General features: G+C 40.3%; 1 protein-coding gene across 11 annotated transcripts in view; it reads right to left on the minus strand.

The window, feature by feature from the left end:
- Window positions 1–16184, minus strand: part of szt2 (SZT2 subunit of KICSTOR complex) — a 110945-nt gene that overhangs the window by 49966 nt on the left and 44795 nt on the right. For all 11 annotated transcript variants that reach the window (XM_056379065.1, XM_056379071.1, XM_056379068.1 and 8 more), the window contains exons 38-48: window positions 15330–15582; window positions 14507–14581; window positions 12448–12586; window positions 11999–12131; window positions 11354–11474; window positions 11011–11163; window positions 9908–10010; window positions 8949–9063; window positions 7559–7646; window positions 1946–2064; window positions 1605–1769 (exon numbers count right to left, since the gene is read on the minus strand). In XM_056379065.1, coding sequence (XP_056235040.1) covers window positions 1605–1769; window positions 1946–2064; window positions 7559–7646; window positions 8949–9063; window positions 9908–10010; window positions 11011–11163; window positions 11354–11474; window positions 11999–12131; window positions 12448–12586; window positions 14507–14581; window positions 15330–15582 — 1464 coding nt within the window. The remainder of the gene's footprint in view (window positions 1–1604; window positions 1770–1945; window positions 2065–7558; window positions 7647–8948; window positions 9064–9907; window positions 10011–11010; window positions 11164–11353; window positions 11475–11998; window positions 12132–12447; window positions 12587–14506; window positions 14582–15329; window positions 15583–16184) is intronic.

Raw genomic sequence — 16184 nt, forward strand, 5'->3', positions numbered from 1 at the left:
ATGTTCTTTTTTTCCTTCAAGGAACTTCAGAATGGCTCATAGTGATGCCCAATGCTGGGGTACAGTGGGCAGGCTGATGTGAGTGAGAAAATTAGCTTCATGCTTAGCACAGTAAAACCACAACTTTCAAATGTGTTGATAAAACAAATCAGATACAGCAAAAGTGAGCATTAGAGGTAAGGGTGTAATTTAGAGTTAGGCTAGTTCTATCCCCCTGCTTCCACTCTTTATGCTAAGCTAAACTAACTGACTAATAGACATCCTCCCATCTAACTGTTGTCTGTAAAGTGAGTCAAAAATTTCCCTAAATGTCAAACTATTTTTTCTGGTCACACCAGCATTTAAAACGAAATCAGCTCATTTGGATGGAGTTGTTTGTGTGATGCTGAAGCTAATCCAACTCTGACATGTAATCTGACTGAAGCCAAAGCTTGACGGTGCAGAACAGAGGGGAGAAACTGTCATTCCTATATTTATCCTTCACTTATCTGCTTTGATATAAACTCGACTAAAGAGTGATGGTTGGCAGTTATATATAATAGTACAAATACCTCTCATGAATACTGTTTGCAAGTTTAGCTAACAAGCTACCTTAGAGAGTTTTGGTGTCTGACAGTCATTCATAAACCGGTCCTGTGTGAAGTCACTACATCACAAAACTTCTAATTCATCCTCATGTGCAGGCGAACTTCACTCCATCACTCTCTTCTGACTTTTTTTTGTGCAATGCAATAGCATTGAAGGCATATATTATTATTCTGCAGACTTATTCAGGACAGAAGACCATACACGTTATGGTCCGTGTGTAATTGTATTGTGGGATGTACTTGTTAATTTCTTTCCTAAAAGTACTCAGGAAATTTCAGAAAATTTCAGAACGTAACTATTCCCACAGCTTTGAGGAAACCCGGACTATATATATATATATCTCCCAATGCGTGTGGCTCCATTGGGAATGGTGTGCTATATAAATGGCAATAAAAGGAGAAAAATTTTCATAAAGAATGAATAGGGACGGGGCGTCGTGTGGCGTAGTGGTCTAATCAGGCGCCCCATTGTGTAGAGGCTACAGTCATCGCTGCAGTCGGCCCCGGTTTGAGTCCCGCATCAGACAGCCTTTGCTGCATGTCATTCCCCCTCTCTCTGCCTCCCCATTTCCTGTCTCTCTCTACTATCCTGTCCAATAAAGGCACAAAAGCACAAAAAAAAAAATACTTTAAGAATGAATAGGGAGACGTCTTAAAAACAACCAACTTTGGAGCTCTACTGCTTATTATATATATTTCAATGTAGAAAAAGGGTTGGAACATTAAACGGGTCACAAGACTTGAGACTCATTAAATTGGTATTTTGACAACCATTATGGTTTACACCAAATCGCAGTTTACGTTTTGTGTCATTTTTAGACCGTTTCAGACTTTATACTGGGTGTGTGTTGCACGGAATGTTCAGAGCTAGAGTGGATGAAGCTCTAGAACTCCTCTGAAAAAATTCTGTTTAAGTCGTCCACACACACACACACACACACACACACACACACACACACACACAAAAAACAATATTAACATGTCACCTGTTCTGACAGAAGTAAGCCTGGATCGTACCTTGAAATGGTGCGCAGTGTTGCTGTCCGTGTACTTGGGTACATGTAGGAAGATGAGCAGGTTCTGCCTCAGGTAGTGAGCCACAGCAGGCAGCCAGGGAAGACAGTACTGGGGGAGGCTGAAGTTCATCACCTCAGTAGCTGGAGATCCTGATGGCTGGATGAACTGAACACACAACATTTGGTGAAGGTTTTAAACAAAAGCAATTTCAAGTAGTGCATACAAGTAAGAAAAAAAACATAACTGGTAGTGTAAGGTGGTGTACACAGGTCCATGTACACAGAACCACCAACCCCAAGAAAACAAAGAAAGTAATTAAAAGTCCCCTCCCCTGAATTTACCTCCACATCAGCTGGTGTCAGCTTGCAGTTCCTGACAAGCATGACAGTGATGATGTCCAACGTTGTCTCATCCAGGCGCTTCCTCAGAACCTTAACCAGCTCATCTGTGATCTCTGGACCTGAACACAACATATCCCTGTATCACCCTCAAGCTGCAAACACACAAACCTTCACATTCAACAATGTGACTGAATCTAGTGGGTTAACTGCCTCAGTATAAACAAAGCAAGGTGTATAAAGGTGTGAAATAATATGTTTTGAACCTAAGTATTTGATCGCATGACAACAGGTGGACTTGATTCAAAGTCAAGAGTTAAGATTTTTCAGAGTTTTGACTCTGGTTTCTTATGTCACAAACTTTCAAGTTCAAGTTTGTGATGATTTCATTGAATGTGGACATTTGCTCACTACATTCAATGACACTCTGTAGGGCAGACGCAGAAACAGGATGTGAGCAGCGTAGGTGTGATTAACCATCAGGACAGTTTTTAATTATTTCTAGAAATTGATGTAAAAAATTAACTCATAGTCCACTTCGTAGAGCTTTCAACTGCATCTCATGGGCTTCCTCAGCAGTATATCAAAATAACTCAGGTGTCATTACATGACCTAAATGTGTTGAGTATTTGAACTGAATAGACTCCATCCACTGAGATGGATCATGAGATGTGATTGAAAGCTCTGGGAAAAAAGCTGCTTCGGTTAATGAATGAATGTTCATGCCAAAGTACGAAAAAACATTTTTAATAAATCCTGCTCACCACTGTGCTGCACAGTGATAATTGTTTATACAGATGATGTGTTGATGCTTCAGAGGGTTATGATATTAAGTGGTATGTATTCTTCTAACTTAAGTTTTTTCTTCTGTGACTAAAGAGATCTTGTGGTACTTTATGAAAACACACAAATACACAAAGGCTGTCAGTGATCTTAAAAACTAAAGATGGCAAGTTCAAATACAGTGAGTGGATCTCAGAGATCATTGATGTAATGGCAGCCTATATTCCCAGCACAACAACGCCATCAAGACATCACATGAGGAACGGCATCCTGCTGCCGCCTCTTTTTATTAAAACCCAGATATGAGTTTATTCCCGGCTGAGGTCTGGATATGGACACAGGGTAGAACTTACTGACCCATGTGTTCATAGCTGCTGCACCATGAGCTCACAGGTTCAGTAAATGTTCTGTTCTTTATTCTTGACACCTCTGACATCCTGCTACTAGCAACAGTGATAATATTAGCCTGTCAGTGATTGACAGTTTTCATGGTAAAGACACAAGAATAGCTGTGATTGAAGTGATTGCACACAGACTTGTTCTGTATAGAGGAAGCAGCCTCACCTCTGAAGGATTGTGATGAAAGACCATTGACCTTCACAAGACACCTCTGAATAATTAGCCTGTCTGATCCTATTGACTGTGAAGCCTTTACTACTGCTTTCTGCTGTGTTATTGCCTTTATGGCCCAGGCATTGTGTTAACACCCGGTCTTATTCCAAACATAACTACACCAATGCTATACAATTGCTATCGGTTGTATAATTAGTATAATTCATGAACATAAAGCTTATTGAATGGCCTGAATGATCTGGAGAGCGAGTCACACAGTATGAAATCAACTGATAAATAAAGACTATTCATGGCATTCATTTTGTACTATATATAATGTAATGCAGGTTGTGAAGCTTTTAATCACACTAGTGCTGTAATACAAGAAAATATATCCATACAGAAGTACAAGGTAGACCAAATATATCAGCCGATATTAGCTGATGCAGTTACATCAGTATCAGCGTATAAATTGGCTGGAAACTAACAAGAAACTACAACACAGAAATACCAAATATATGTTTGTCTCTATTACATGGTTTGTCCAGACTAATTAGTGCCACGGGTGCTCAGCTCCGAGGCAGTCCTCTACAGCTAGAATAGCTGAGAGGAGAGCCTCGGGGCGAAGTGAAAACTTATTGTTCAGCTGTAAAATGTCCCACTAACTACAAATGCCATTTATAATTCTATTAAAAACCTAGGTTTTATAAACCATATTTTAACACTAGAAAATTCCAGGGAAATTTTGAGTGCCACGGGGGCTACTGCCGGGATGAGTACATGATTTATTTCCAGTGTTCAAAAGTCACCCTGATCATACTCTGGTTTTGAGAAATGTCTTGATATAAAAGACTCTGATATAAAACAATGTCACATCCCTCCATCATGTATTATGTGGGAAATATCTCATATTCTGTCTTGTTTTTTTTAATAAAACAAGAGGCAACATGTCTTCAAACTGGCATTTAAAGGGTTAAAATCCTGAAAACTAATAATCATTTGGTAGGTTTGAGCAGAACTGAAGTGATTTAAGAGATGTATGCAAAAAAAAAAAAAGCAGAAAAAAATATTGATATATGATGATTTTATAGCATTTTCTTTGTGTGTCCTTTTTTTGGACGCGAGGAACCCCAGAGGGTACAAAATGTGTTACCAGTGTATAATAGACCTGTAACAGTAACTGACATTAGATTTTAAAAATATGTCAAAAAAGACACTTTCTTGCAGAAATCCATACCTTCAGCTGTAACACAGCCAAAATGATCAGCAAATCAAAAAAGAAAAGTGAAGAAAATGTCCCAAAAAGGACAGAGGGACCCCTGAGGGTTAATAAATCCCATGAACCGCTATTTGAATTACCACTATTATGTTTTTTTCTGTGCTAAATTTAACATTACTGGGGAGGAGAGCAACGCGACTAGAAGTGACAGCGAGAGAGGGCTAGTAGCTTCTCCTCTCCTCTGTCTCAGCGGAGACCGTCACAACTTCATTCACTCTTTTAACAAAACAAAAAAAAAGCTACGAAGGAAGCAGTAAATGGACTTACATATTTAAGACCTAACTAAATGTAATTTAAGACCTAACATGCGGCTAATGTAAAGCTAGCAGAGCTTGGAGAGTTGGTTATCTGGTTGCTAGGCGCACGCAGGCACGCACTCAGGTCAGGAGCTGCCGTTGCCATGGCAATGTGAAAATCTGCCCACAATTTGGCTTCTACATGGCTTCAAACAACTGCAAATTATGAGAAAACCGTTACTTCTTTGCAAAAACCGAAAACACTGTGACAGACACTGAAGCCAGAAGTTTCTACAGTCTCTATTTTATTCAGATATTCCTTAAAATGAGTGAGTAAGCTCAGTGCGAAGACAGAGAGAGATTCTTTTGAAAAAAAAAGACGATTACATTAGGTGTCAATGAGAGTGAGACAGGTATTGCTGCCGGACTCGGCACCCCTGTTTAAATTTTGTGCAGACCCTGCCTGTCAAAGTTACATTTTATGAATTCCAACAACTATGTCTACATTTTCAGAAAGAATTATTTGTCTCCTTTTTACGGTTTGGCCGCGAGCTCGAGTTAAAAATAAAAATAAAAGTTATTTTTTACTGCTTCACGCACTCTAGCCAACTGACGCTTTCACTCTAACTTTGAAGAAAAAGTGATTTGCACTCCTCCTTTGAGTGCTCACAGTTTGAAAAGTTTACATGTTATGTAAAAACAGTTCCTATCTTTTTGAGAGAGCAGAAGTTTTCCTCCGTTTTACAGTTTGAATCACATTTCTACGTGCAGGTATGAGAGAGCTGGGTGACTCAGCAAAAAGGTGCAATTTTGTAGAAAAAAGGTGGGTTTCTAAAGAAAATTCCAATGCATTTCTAATGCATTATTTATTCCCAGTTTTTTGGGAATAACTTTGGGAAAAATTGGAATTTTAACACCCAAAGTCATAGCACCCCTTGCGGGATCAAGACGCACGTTTTGATGTATATATTACCAGGGTTTTCTCAAAGCTGCAGGACGAGTTACGCGCCAAAATTTGGCGGAAGAATAATAAACCCGAAACACTGAGGCACTCCTCTCAGCTATTCTAGCTGTAGAGGAGTGCCTCGGAGCTGAGCACCCGTGGCACTAATGAGAAGAAACACATATAAACACACAGTGTACAGTACTCAGCAGGGTTTCCCTGCCCCTGACATATAAGAGTGATCATGTGTGCACTGGTATTTCTCATTTATCTAATTAAGTCTAAACATGACCACACATAACTGAAATGACAAACCACATATTTTTTAACCTAATCTGGTTCTCCCAGCCCTAATTCTTTTACATCCTGGCTGTAAGAAGGAGAGGTTCCGCAGGTCCTTCATTCCAGCAGCTGTCAGACTCCACAACTCCTGCTCTTCCTGACCATGTGCAAACTTGCACTTTTTCATGTACATATCATGTGTATTGTGTATATTGTATTTATTAGTGTATATTTGGTATATTTTTGTTGTATATTTCCATAGATGTTTTATTCTATAGATGTTTATTTTCTGCTGTGGTAAATGAATTTCCCAGTTGTGGGATAAATAAAGTTAATCTAATCTAATCTAATTCACAAAAGATGTCTGAACCAGGAGGGGACACATGTCTGGGCTGTACCGTCCCACACTCACTGAGAGCAGAGGATGTTTTCCTTCTCGTCCTCACTGTCAGTGCAGCAGAGCATCAGTCAGCAGCTTGTTCCACTGAGAAGCACTGAGCTGCTTCAGGCCTTCATTTGTGTTTACTTCTACCCAGCTCCAAAATGCCAAATCCCATAACACTACAGGAAATGCGGTTGGCTAAAGGCACTTAGGGATGATTGAGAACTGTTGTCATTAATGCATAATCTGCCTCACTCTTCTTCCTCCCTCCTCTACAGCCTCAGAGAGCAGGGACTGAGCAAATTATCACAGATAGAGGGTGACATGTAAATACCACTATGAAATGTCAGTCTGTCAGATAATCACATGCAGAGCTGTTGCCGGCACAGAGGCATAAAAACCTTCGGTAGAACTGACAAACTAAGTACTGAGTCCAATAAAAGGTCTTATGGACCCTGGTCAGTCTGTTGGCTGCTGCACTGCAGACTGGGTGTTTCCCCACACACATCCAAAATTGCAGGTCTACACACACTTGGGTACTATTTGGGTTCAACTAAGTTCAGCACTATCTTAGCGACAGACTGATTTCTATCTTGCTCTTTCTTTGCAGCCTGGATCACAGTCACAGTGATCACACCTTCTGACCCTGAAGTGGAAACATGCTGTCGTGGAGTGCTCAATTCTGGGCCTACCTCTTCTCAGTCTTTATGTTTCCACTAAATGTGATCATTCCCAGACACAGTAAAGTTTTGTTACTATGCCAATGACACTTAACTCTGTATAATATAATACACATAAGACCATCGAGTCTGGTCTGGTCTAAAAAATAACCAAAACATGGCTCAAATACTTCAATCTCCTGTGCTGCTTTCAGGTCTCCCAAAAAATCTATAACTCAGTTCAACTTTGGACAGAATGCTGTTGCCATAGTTTCAGCTGGAACAAAGAAAATAGCTCTTTTTGCTTCATGGCCCTCCTCCCATCCACTGACTCTTCACCTCCCACAGCTCAAACACAGAGAGGTGAAACTGCCTTCAAACTGGAAGCTTGGTTTATCTTGTATTTGTTATTATTACTCCACGACCAGTTTATTTTGAATACCTTTGGCTAATTTTAACGTTGAAATCATTATCAGTCCTTCATGTTTTGCAACTCTTACCTGCATTTCCCACTCCATGCACTAGCAGCAGGATGTGCTTGTCTACTTGTCCAACTGGTCGAGAGCCCTCCACAGAAGACCTGGACCCCTGAAGACAGAGACATCAAAGATGTCAACAATTTGGCACCAGTCCTCTGATATCGCTAATCAGGATCCAGAATTATACACATACCAAATCTACATACCAAAATTCTACTCCTGCTCTTGTTTATTCACTAATGAACTGTGCAACTTAATTGGAGATTTGAAGAGCACCTGTGTGTACCCATATCCATCCCATCTGCTTTAGTCTCTCTGCCTCTGTCTGTCTGCAGACAACAAAAGTTGTGAAGATTCAGCTCTACAGATGGGGCTACATGTTAGCATGTTTACATAGTATCCCAGTCCCTGACTCCACAAACACAGGATGGTGAAAAATGGTGGGAGTCCATCGCCCTGATAGGATGGATCTGATAGGGATGCAGGTGAAAACACTGCGGTCTCTTGCCTTATTGACGATACATTGTAACTGGCTAAGCAAAGTTTCTTCCTCATCAGATGAGCTGTACAGAGGTTCAGGGGTCAGAGTTATAGTCAACAAACTAAGACTCTCTGTAACCCTCCCTGTGAATCCTCTGTGTCTTTGGCCACAGACAACTTCTGAAAAGTAGTAAATGAAAAACCTGTTTTCTTCAGCAGTGAGGTTCTCATGATTAAACTGATGTTTCATCTGAGTCAAGTTTTCAAGCTACAGGAAACTCAATGTTGTGAATTTGTACCTGAGAAGGTGTAAGTTATGTAAGTTTGTTTTCTTGTCACCAATTGTTTGGGGGGTTGTTGAGTGGATCTATGAAATGATATTCAGGTTAGTGATTATTGATACTCTTCATTCAGTCTCTTGCAGCTCTGTAGTGTTTTCAGTTCAACCCGACCTGATGTACACTTCATGGCTGTGAGGTTCCTATGTTACTTTTACATAGCTTGCAATGATTGTGTGCTGCCATGGCAACCGACAACATGATTATGAAAATCAGATTTTTTTTGTGGGTATTTAATGTTTTCAGTAACATCACATGTTCACAGATGTTTTCTGTATCTTTGAGACTTTGAGGCCAAAGTGAAAGTCAGGCCTTAGGTCTTTAAGGGACAAGTGGAATTCCAAGTCATCACAGGACAAGTACAAGTCAAGTAAATATACAAATATTTCATCTCAGTCATGTTTCAACTGGGCTGTTTAATTTGAATAGAGTTTTTTCAGTCTTTATTAATCAGACTCAAGTCTCTTCTTTTTTTCTTCAAGTCTCAAGTCAAGTTTTTGTTTGCTTCATTCAAAACTTCACTCATAAACATTATTCTCATTTACATTACGTTATGTTTTCGGTCAAACTGGCTCCTGTATTTGTACACTCACCGTGAGGTCATCAGAAAACAGCGGCTCCTGACTCCTGAAAAGCCCAACGGAGCGAGTCATGTGGAGGTTTCCATCCACATCAGAGTACTTCCCTGTTAGCGATGTTTCACAAAGTCTGGGAAGTGGAAAGAACACAAGAACACAGTCATGTGCTTATGATTCTTTGGGAACAATGTCATTTTTTGTTCACCCACTGATTATCCTCATCTTTCTTTTCCCTCTTTCCCTCCCCAGTATTTCTATCTATTTCATTTGAAAGCCACTTTCACAAAGGTACGAATGTTTCAGAGACAAAGCTGAACATTCCTGATGATATACACAAGTAAAAACAATGTGTCCTGTCTGCTCAAAGTAAATGGTCAAACTGTTTCATATGAATGTGTGAGCTGACCCCTCTAAACTACCAATGGGGTGTTTCATGAAGAAACAGGGTTTATTGGAAAAGGTGTTTCCTTTCACCTTAACCAGAACCTAACTGTACTCTGACCCAACCAGTTAGCTGTGCTGTATTTAAATTGAAACTGGTTGACAATGCTACATGATTAATTTGTGTTACATACTCAATAACTTCCTATCTGTTCTCTTCCTCCTGCTCCCCCCCAGGATGAACTGCCCTGACTCTGGTCTTGTTGCTGTGGTGAAATGATTAGTGAACTGTGTAAACACAAACTGTGAGGACACATAAGTGCTCCTTCAAACCTCACACTACCATTACAATGCCATGTTTGACAGCAGTTTCTAGTGGGCTTAAATTCCTTTCCACTAGACTGCTGCCTTAAACACATGTGTGGCACCTGACTGAAAGAAAAATCTCAATAACTCAGTTACAGATGAGTTGTGTTGCAACAGTCCTCTCAAACGTGTACAGTGAAAATGCTGAAAACACTTGAGTAAAAATGTGAAGCCCATCCAAAGATGAAGTGAAGAAACACAGATGAACGGCAATGAGAAAGTCTGACCTGAGGTAGAAGACTGATTTAGTTGTTCTCTCCTGGTAGACAAACATGTTCTTCCTGTTGACCACACAGAAAGAGTTGAGCACTGAGCGCAGGGCCTGGATGGCTATAACAGGGAGACAGAGGACACGATGAGAGGTTTAGTATGTTTGTTAAATAAATCTATTGGTTTTCAGAATGTCATCATCACTGTGTTAGAGAGAACGACCACAGCTCTGTTCTAAAGACACAATAAACTGAGAGGTGGTTGATGTGAATATGTCATGTGAACACAAGTGCTGCTGAGAAATAACTTCCCGCACATTACAACTGTAAAAGCTTTGTTGAGTAGAATTGTTCCCATGTCTCTTGTTAGACCAGGGATCAGTCATCAGCTCACCTGTCCAGATGAAAGGCAACATGCATATAATCTCAGCTTTTGTGACACTTAACTTTACAGGTCATTAGTTTCTTCACTTATAAAGGATATGTAAGTGTAATTTCCAATGAAGAACATGGGAAGGACTGTGTTTAGTGCAAAACATGAGGAGAAACTGAGAGAGTATTCAAGGAGTAAACTTATAGTTATAGTAAAGTGCAATTTATTTCTTACATAAGCTCAGACTTGCCTCAACTGATTCAGGTCAGGTGAAAAAGCAACACATGCAACAAGCTAACAAGGAGAATATGCTTCTCCATGTAACTGATCAAGGGTGTCTTAACTGGGTGCCACAGTGCTGTGAGTGGAAGTTATGTCTGATTTCATCAAATGACTGTCTTCTTCTCTTTTCACTTACTTTTTAACATGTATTTACTTATTTACTGTATATACAATAATCAAAACAGGACAGGAAATATATTATAATTCTCCTGTAAAATGAAGAACAAGAGCAGATTCACACACAATGACACTTTACAAAGCACATCATTAATACGAGTCATCACAATTAGTTCTACAAAGTTCATTCAAAGTATTAATTATGGCTCATTTTTTTCCAAAATATCAACCAGCACAGAAGTAAAGAAATAGTCAGAATTTTATATATCATCAACTTGATTAAAACCTGTCCTTCATTCGCCTAAACAAAAGTATGTTTATTTATCTCAAACTCAGATCTGCCACTCACCTCTGGACACCCCCATGTTGGGTCCCATCTTGAGACGAGGGTGAATGTGGATGATTGTGCTCCACACCACATCACAGGCAAAATGTCCAGGGATGAACTGCATAGTGGCGGCCAAGTAATCCCTGGCCTGGTAGCTTTCCTCTGTGTTGTAATCTGTGTGGTCAGGGTCAGAGAATCACAAGCATGTGACAGTTGCAGAGAGCAGACATGACATCAAAGAAGACATGACAGGGTCTGTTCCCCCACATACAAACTCTTTCACCTCCACAACCTTGTGTTGGGCTGCAGAAAACAAATCTCAAAAACACATCAAACCAACACGAATCATTTTCTCCTGACGCACCGTCGGAGGTGTTGAGCCTCTGCCTGTAGTGAGACTCGCTCTTCCAGATGTCTTCCTCACTCTCAGCGACCAGCAGAGAGTTACAAACATGGCTGTCATGTAGGTCCTGCAGCAGCATTCGCTACACATACAGAAATACACACAACAGAGAGTAAGCAGCAAGTAAAGGAAGCACTGCACAGGACTGTCATCACATATATAGTATGTGTTAGTTGAAACATACATACATACATTTACATCAAATCACAATCTTTTTGCACTCAAATACCTAAAAATTGTTTCTAAAAGTGAAATCTGATGAAAACAAAACCAGAACCACAACTAACAATTTTGGATGTTCTGATGTTCTGGATGTTCTAGTGTTCTCATGTTCTGGATGTTCTAGTGTTCTCATGTTCTGGATGTCCTGGTGTTCTCATGTTCTGGATGTTCTAGTGTTCTCATGTCCTTGATGTTCTCATGTTCTCATGTTCTGGGGTACTGATGTTCTAGTGTTCTGATGTTCTGGATATTCTAGATGTCCTGGTGTTCTGGTGTTCTGATCTTCGGGATGTTGTGGTGTTCTCATGTTTTGGATGTTCTAGTGTTCTGATGTAAATATATGTATAACATAAATATAAAGATCAGTGATGTAGGTGTATTCACCTGATTGACTACCCTGCAGATCTCTCCGATTTTCCTGACGACCATCTGATGTAGCTGTAAGTATTCAGGCAGCTCCTGCTCCTCCTCCTTCTTCAGCTCCTCAGCACTGCCCTCCTTTCCTTCTGTGAAGCCCCTTGGATAAAAGAATATGACACAAGCTATGAAATGAACAGATCCAGTCACAGAAACAATCAAATACTGACTCTGACTTTGTTATTCTCTTTAGCAAGAAGACATTTTCCCATCAGGATAAATGACATCCTCATTTTAAACTGAAGTGAATGCTGAGGCCTGATAGTTCGTCACAGCAGCTGGGTACAGGAACTTTCTGGGAAACATGATACAATTCTTTTACTTCTAAACCTAAAGCAACAACTGAAACTGATAGATGAGTTAGAAATGACTCAAAAATGATTTAGACTCCAGGCTTCTCCTGAGGTTTGTCTGACCTGGAGTGGGAGTAGACCTTCACCCGGTCCTGGTGGATCTTAACAATCAGCCAGAAGTCTGGCATCAGTGGTGACTGACACTCCTGCTCATCCAGGGTGGGGCTCTCACACTCAGAGTCGCTGCTGCCGCCATCATAACCTTCAAACACACAGTGGAAGAACACTTTATATCATCTTCATCCTTAAAGTCAGGCTCCACCGCTGGGTGGTCATACATACACACAATTGAATTTCACATAGAGATGAACCGCCGATTGCTCCGTCTACATTCATATACATTATGTAATAATGATAACAAGCAGTGTCAGTGTTAAAAAAAACAAGCACTGTGTCTGGAGCTTCATCTCTATACTACTGTGGAAGTTATGGAGGACACTATGCTGATACACTGTCAAACAAAAGAAGACCCGTTCTCATTATTCTCCCCCCTAAACCTCAGCAGGGTGCAGAGGCTAGAACATGTGGTTCCTTTAGCTGAGTTCATTGATTCATTGGAGCTTTTTCTACCAGCCAGGCACTTTATTCTAATACTGTGGGTTTCCTATGAACTAAATGTGTGGCTGTTGTGTCTGATATGTTCTGTTGTTTATTGAACTTTGAGCTTTTCATGGGGAATTAAATAAAATAACTATAAAAATTAAATATATATATTACTATAATATTTATATTATATATTTATATTATATATATATATATATATATATATATATTATATATATATATATATATATATAAATATATATTTTGAATGAAAACAAAGGCTCAAATATACATAAATTGCTGCCTATATAACTTGACTTGACCCGAGCATTTCCACTGCATTATTGCTTCTTAATAAAAGTATGCATATCAGCACATATCGTAGAATATATGCGCCGATACCAATATATTTGTGATTTGTGATGTTATCCTCCTATTACTGTGCATTTCTATTTCTGCTTTGTGTTTGGTTCTGTAACTGATACTGACTGATCCTGTCTGACACTGTCTGATCCTGACTCACCCTGACTGATCCTGTCTGACACACACTGATCCCATCTGATCCTGACTGACACTGACTGACCCTGACTTGATACTAACTGATCCTGGCTGACCCTGACTGATACTGATTGATCCTGACTGACTTATACTGACTGACCCAGACTGATACTGACTTATGCTGACTGACTCTGACTGATAATGACTGATCCTGCCTGATACCGAACTGATCCTGTCTGACACTGACTGACCCTGACTGACCCTGACTGATACTGATTGATCCTGAACGATCCGGACTGATCCTGACTGACACTGACTTATACTGACTGACCCAGACTGATACTGACTTATACTGACTGACCCTGACTGATCCTGACTGACACTGATGACCCTGACACTGATTGATCCTGTCTGATCCTGAGCAACCAAATAACCTTAACAACTCATCATCTGACATCAGACTCAGACACAGCTCTTCTTTTGTCTGTTGATGGTGTATCACAATGTCTGTTATTTCACTTTCACTGTTTAAATCATTACAGGTAATTGACATTCAGACAGGCAGTGAAACTACTGAGTGCAGTCAGAGAAGAATGATGCATTACAGGAGAGCTGAGGCAGAGACAGATGGTGTTTCTAAAAGACCAGGTGGACAGAGGAGAAAAGTCACAACAGTGTATATTTTGGCTGACTTAACATCTTTCTGTCGTATATAGAAAATGTAAGGATGTGAATTATCCACCAGATGGTGCTATTCATCAGGGGGACTGACTTCATAATGGACCGTATACTGGAGGTGCTGAGGTCAGTAAAATGATTTCTGGCACATACACAATATTTAGATTTACAGTCGTACCATCTGAAATCCTCAGCTAGAGGAAACAACGACCAGGTGACAGCCACCTGGTGATGTGATCTTACACTGGGAGAGAAAACGCAACAGGGTTTTTTTGAATGTGGAGTAAACCTGTGTTTAAAGGGAGCTTTGATTTTTTTGTAAACCTAACAAGTTGGTGACAATGACCAATGACCATCTCACTCCTCAGACACTGATGTTGCTGTCAACCATAACTCAGCTTACCCTGCATGTCTGAGTCCAGACTGCCCTGGCTGGACACGACGCTCTGGACTCGACTTGGCCTGAGTTTGCCGCAGCCTGAGGAGAGACAATAAGACACGTCTGTCAGGAAATTTAGTGTCAGCACAGATCTCTGCCACATCACAGTCTCAGTCACTCTGTCTCTGCTGAGAAGATAACACCAGACAGTAATCAGCTCATGTAAATCTGTCAGTGATAGATGTGATGTAGGAAGGAGGAAACAGCAGGGAGCAGACATGTGATAAAGAGGCTCCACCTGGTCTGGTAGCTGTGTTAGTGTCTACTGTCATTTACCATTCACACTTCTTCTCTTTTAATAGACAGTTGCAGAAATCTCCTCTTCAGTTTATCAGAGGCCAAACTGATGATTCAGTGCACAGCAATATAAAACAAAGAGAAGCAGCAAATCTTCTTGTTTGAGAATATTAATCACTTCTCAAAATTGTTGTTGATTTTTTATTTCTTTGTGCAATTAAGTGATTTGTAATTGATCATTTCAGCACATAAAAGTGCCCACAGACATTGAAGACATGAAAATATGTGACAGGTATGAAAACACACTTATTTACTTGCTGTCACTGAGGCATTATAGTGAGACATGAGCAGAGTGATACCTGACTCTGGAAAAGCGTTATGGTCATACTTGTAATGATGATTACTGTTAGACAGATATTATAATCCACTGCAGGGCTTAGAGCACCGATGATCATTCATGCAGATAAATACCTCACTAATACAGATGAGGTTTTAACACAGATGTAGAGGTCTCTGAACCACAGGTGATAACTGTGTCCATCGGACTCACTGTGAGAGGCGGACTGCACGGACTCAGCCAGGCTGACACTGGATGGTGTTTTGGGGGGTGACGTGGGCTCTATGCAGGAGTCAGTCTGGAGCTGGGTGGTACTGGGCTGACCTCGGTCCCCCGCCATGCTAACTGAGCTCTGATAAACAATATTGTCAGGCTCAGGCTTCAGGGCTCTGATTGGCTCACTGGCATCTGCAGTTGTGTCACTGGGAGCGTCAGCAGCAGCACTGATGGACCTCTTGTCTTGACTCTGCAGTGGGACACAGGTACAGAAGAGGATATGACAGGACTGGACACAGTGGTGGGTTAGCTTTTCAACAAACACATAGTGAGGAATGTTTAACTGCTCTCACATCACAAAATAAACACACACACACAAGGATCAGGAAGAATAAATGTGATAAATAATCTTTCTGTAAGAGAGGATTTTACTGTTATTTTCTGTGCTGCCAAATATTGTGATTAGGATGATATCACACTGCAGCTGCAAACGTCTCATCTTCTAAAGCTCATATCACAGATCCACTGTTTTCCACTCTCATCTAACTCTACTAACAAGGGACACCATATCATACTGTAAAAACCACAGATTTAATGACAAAGGTTTAACTGTCATCATGTCACTTAATTGATCAGAAGAATCTATTGATTATCAATCACCTCACATGTTCTTTTCAATGCATTTTTAAACAAGAGCCCTGTTTTAATAAAGTAATTTTCAAACACATGGCAGGAGTGCTACAGGGGTCTCATCTGCTTTAGCATCATATGTATTCTAATAACTGATGTGACAGGAGTCATTCCATCTCTCTTGTTTTAAAGAACAGAGACATGCAGAGGGAAATGTCTCAG

Source organism: Seriola aureovittata, chromosome 6 (assembly GCF_021018895.1).
Source record: "Seriola aureovittata isolate HTS-2021-v1 ecotype China chromosome 6, ASM2101889v1, whole genome shotgun sequence".
In the NCBI taxonomy this organism is placed as follows: domain Eukaryota; kingdom Metazoa; phylum Chordata; class Actinopteri; order Carangiformes; family Carangidae; genus Seriola; species Seriola aureovittata.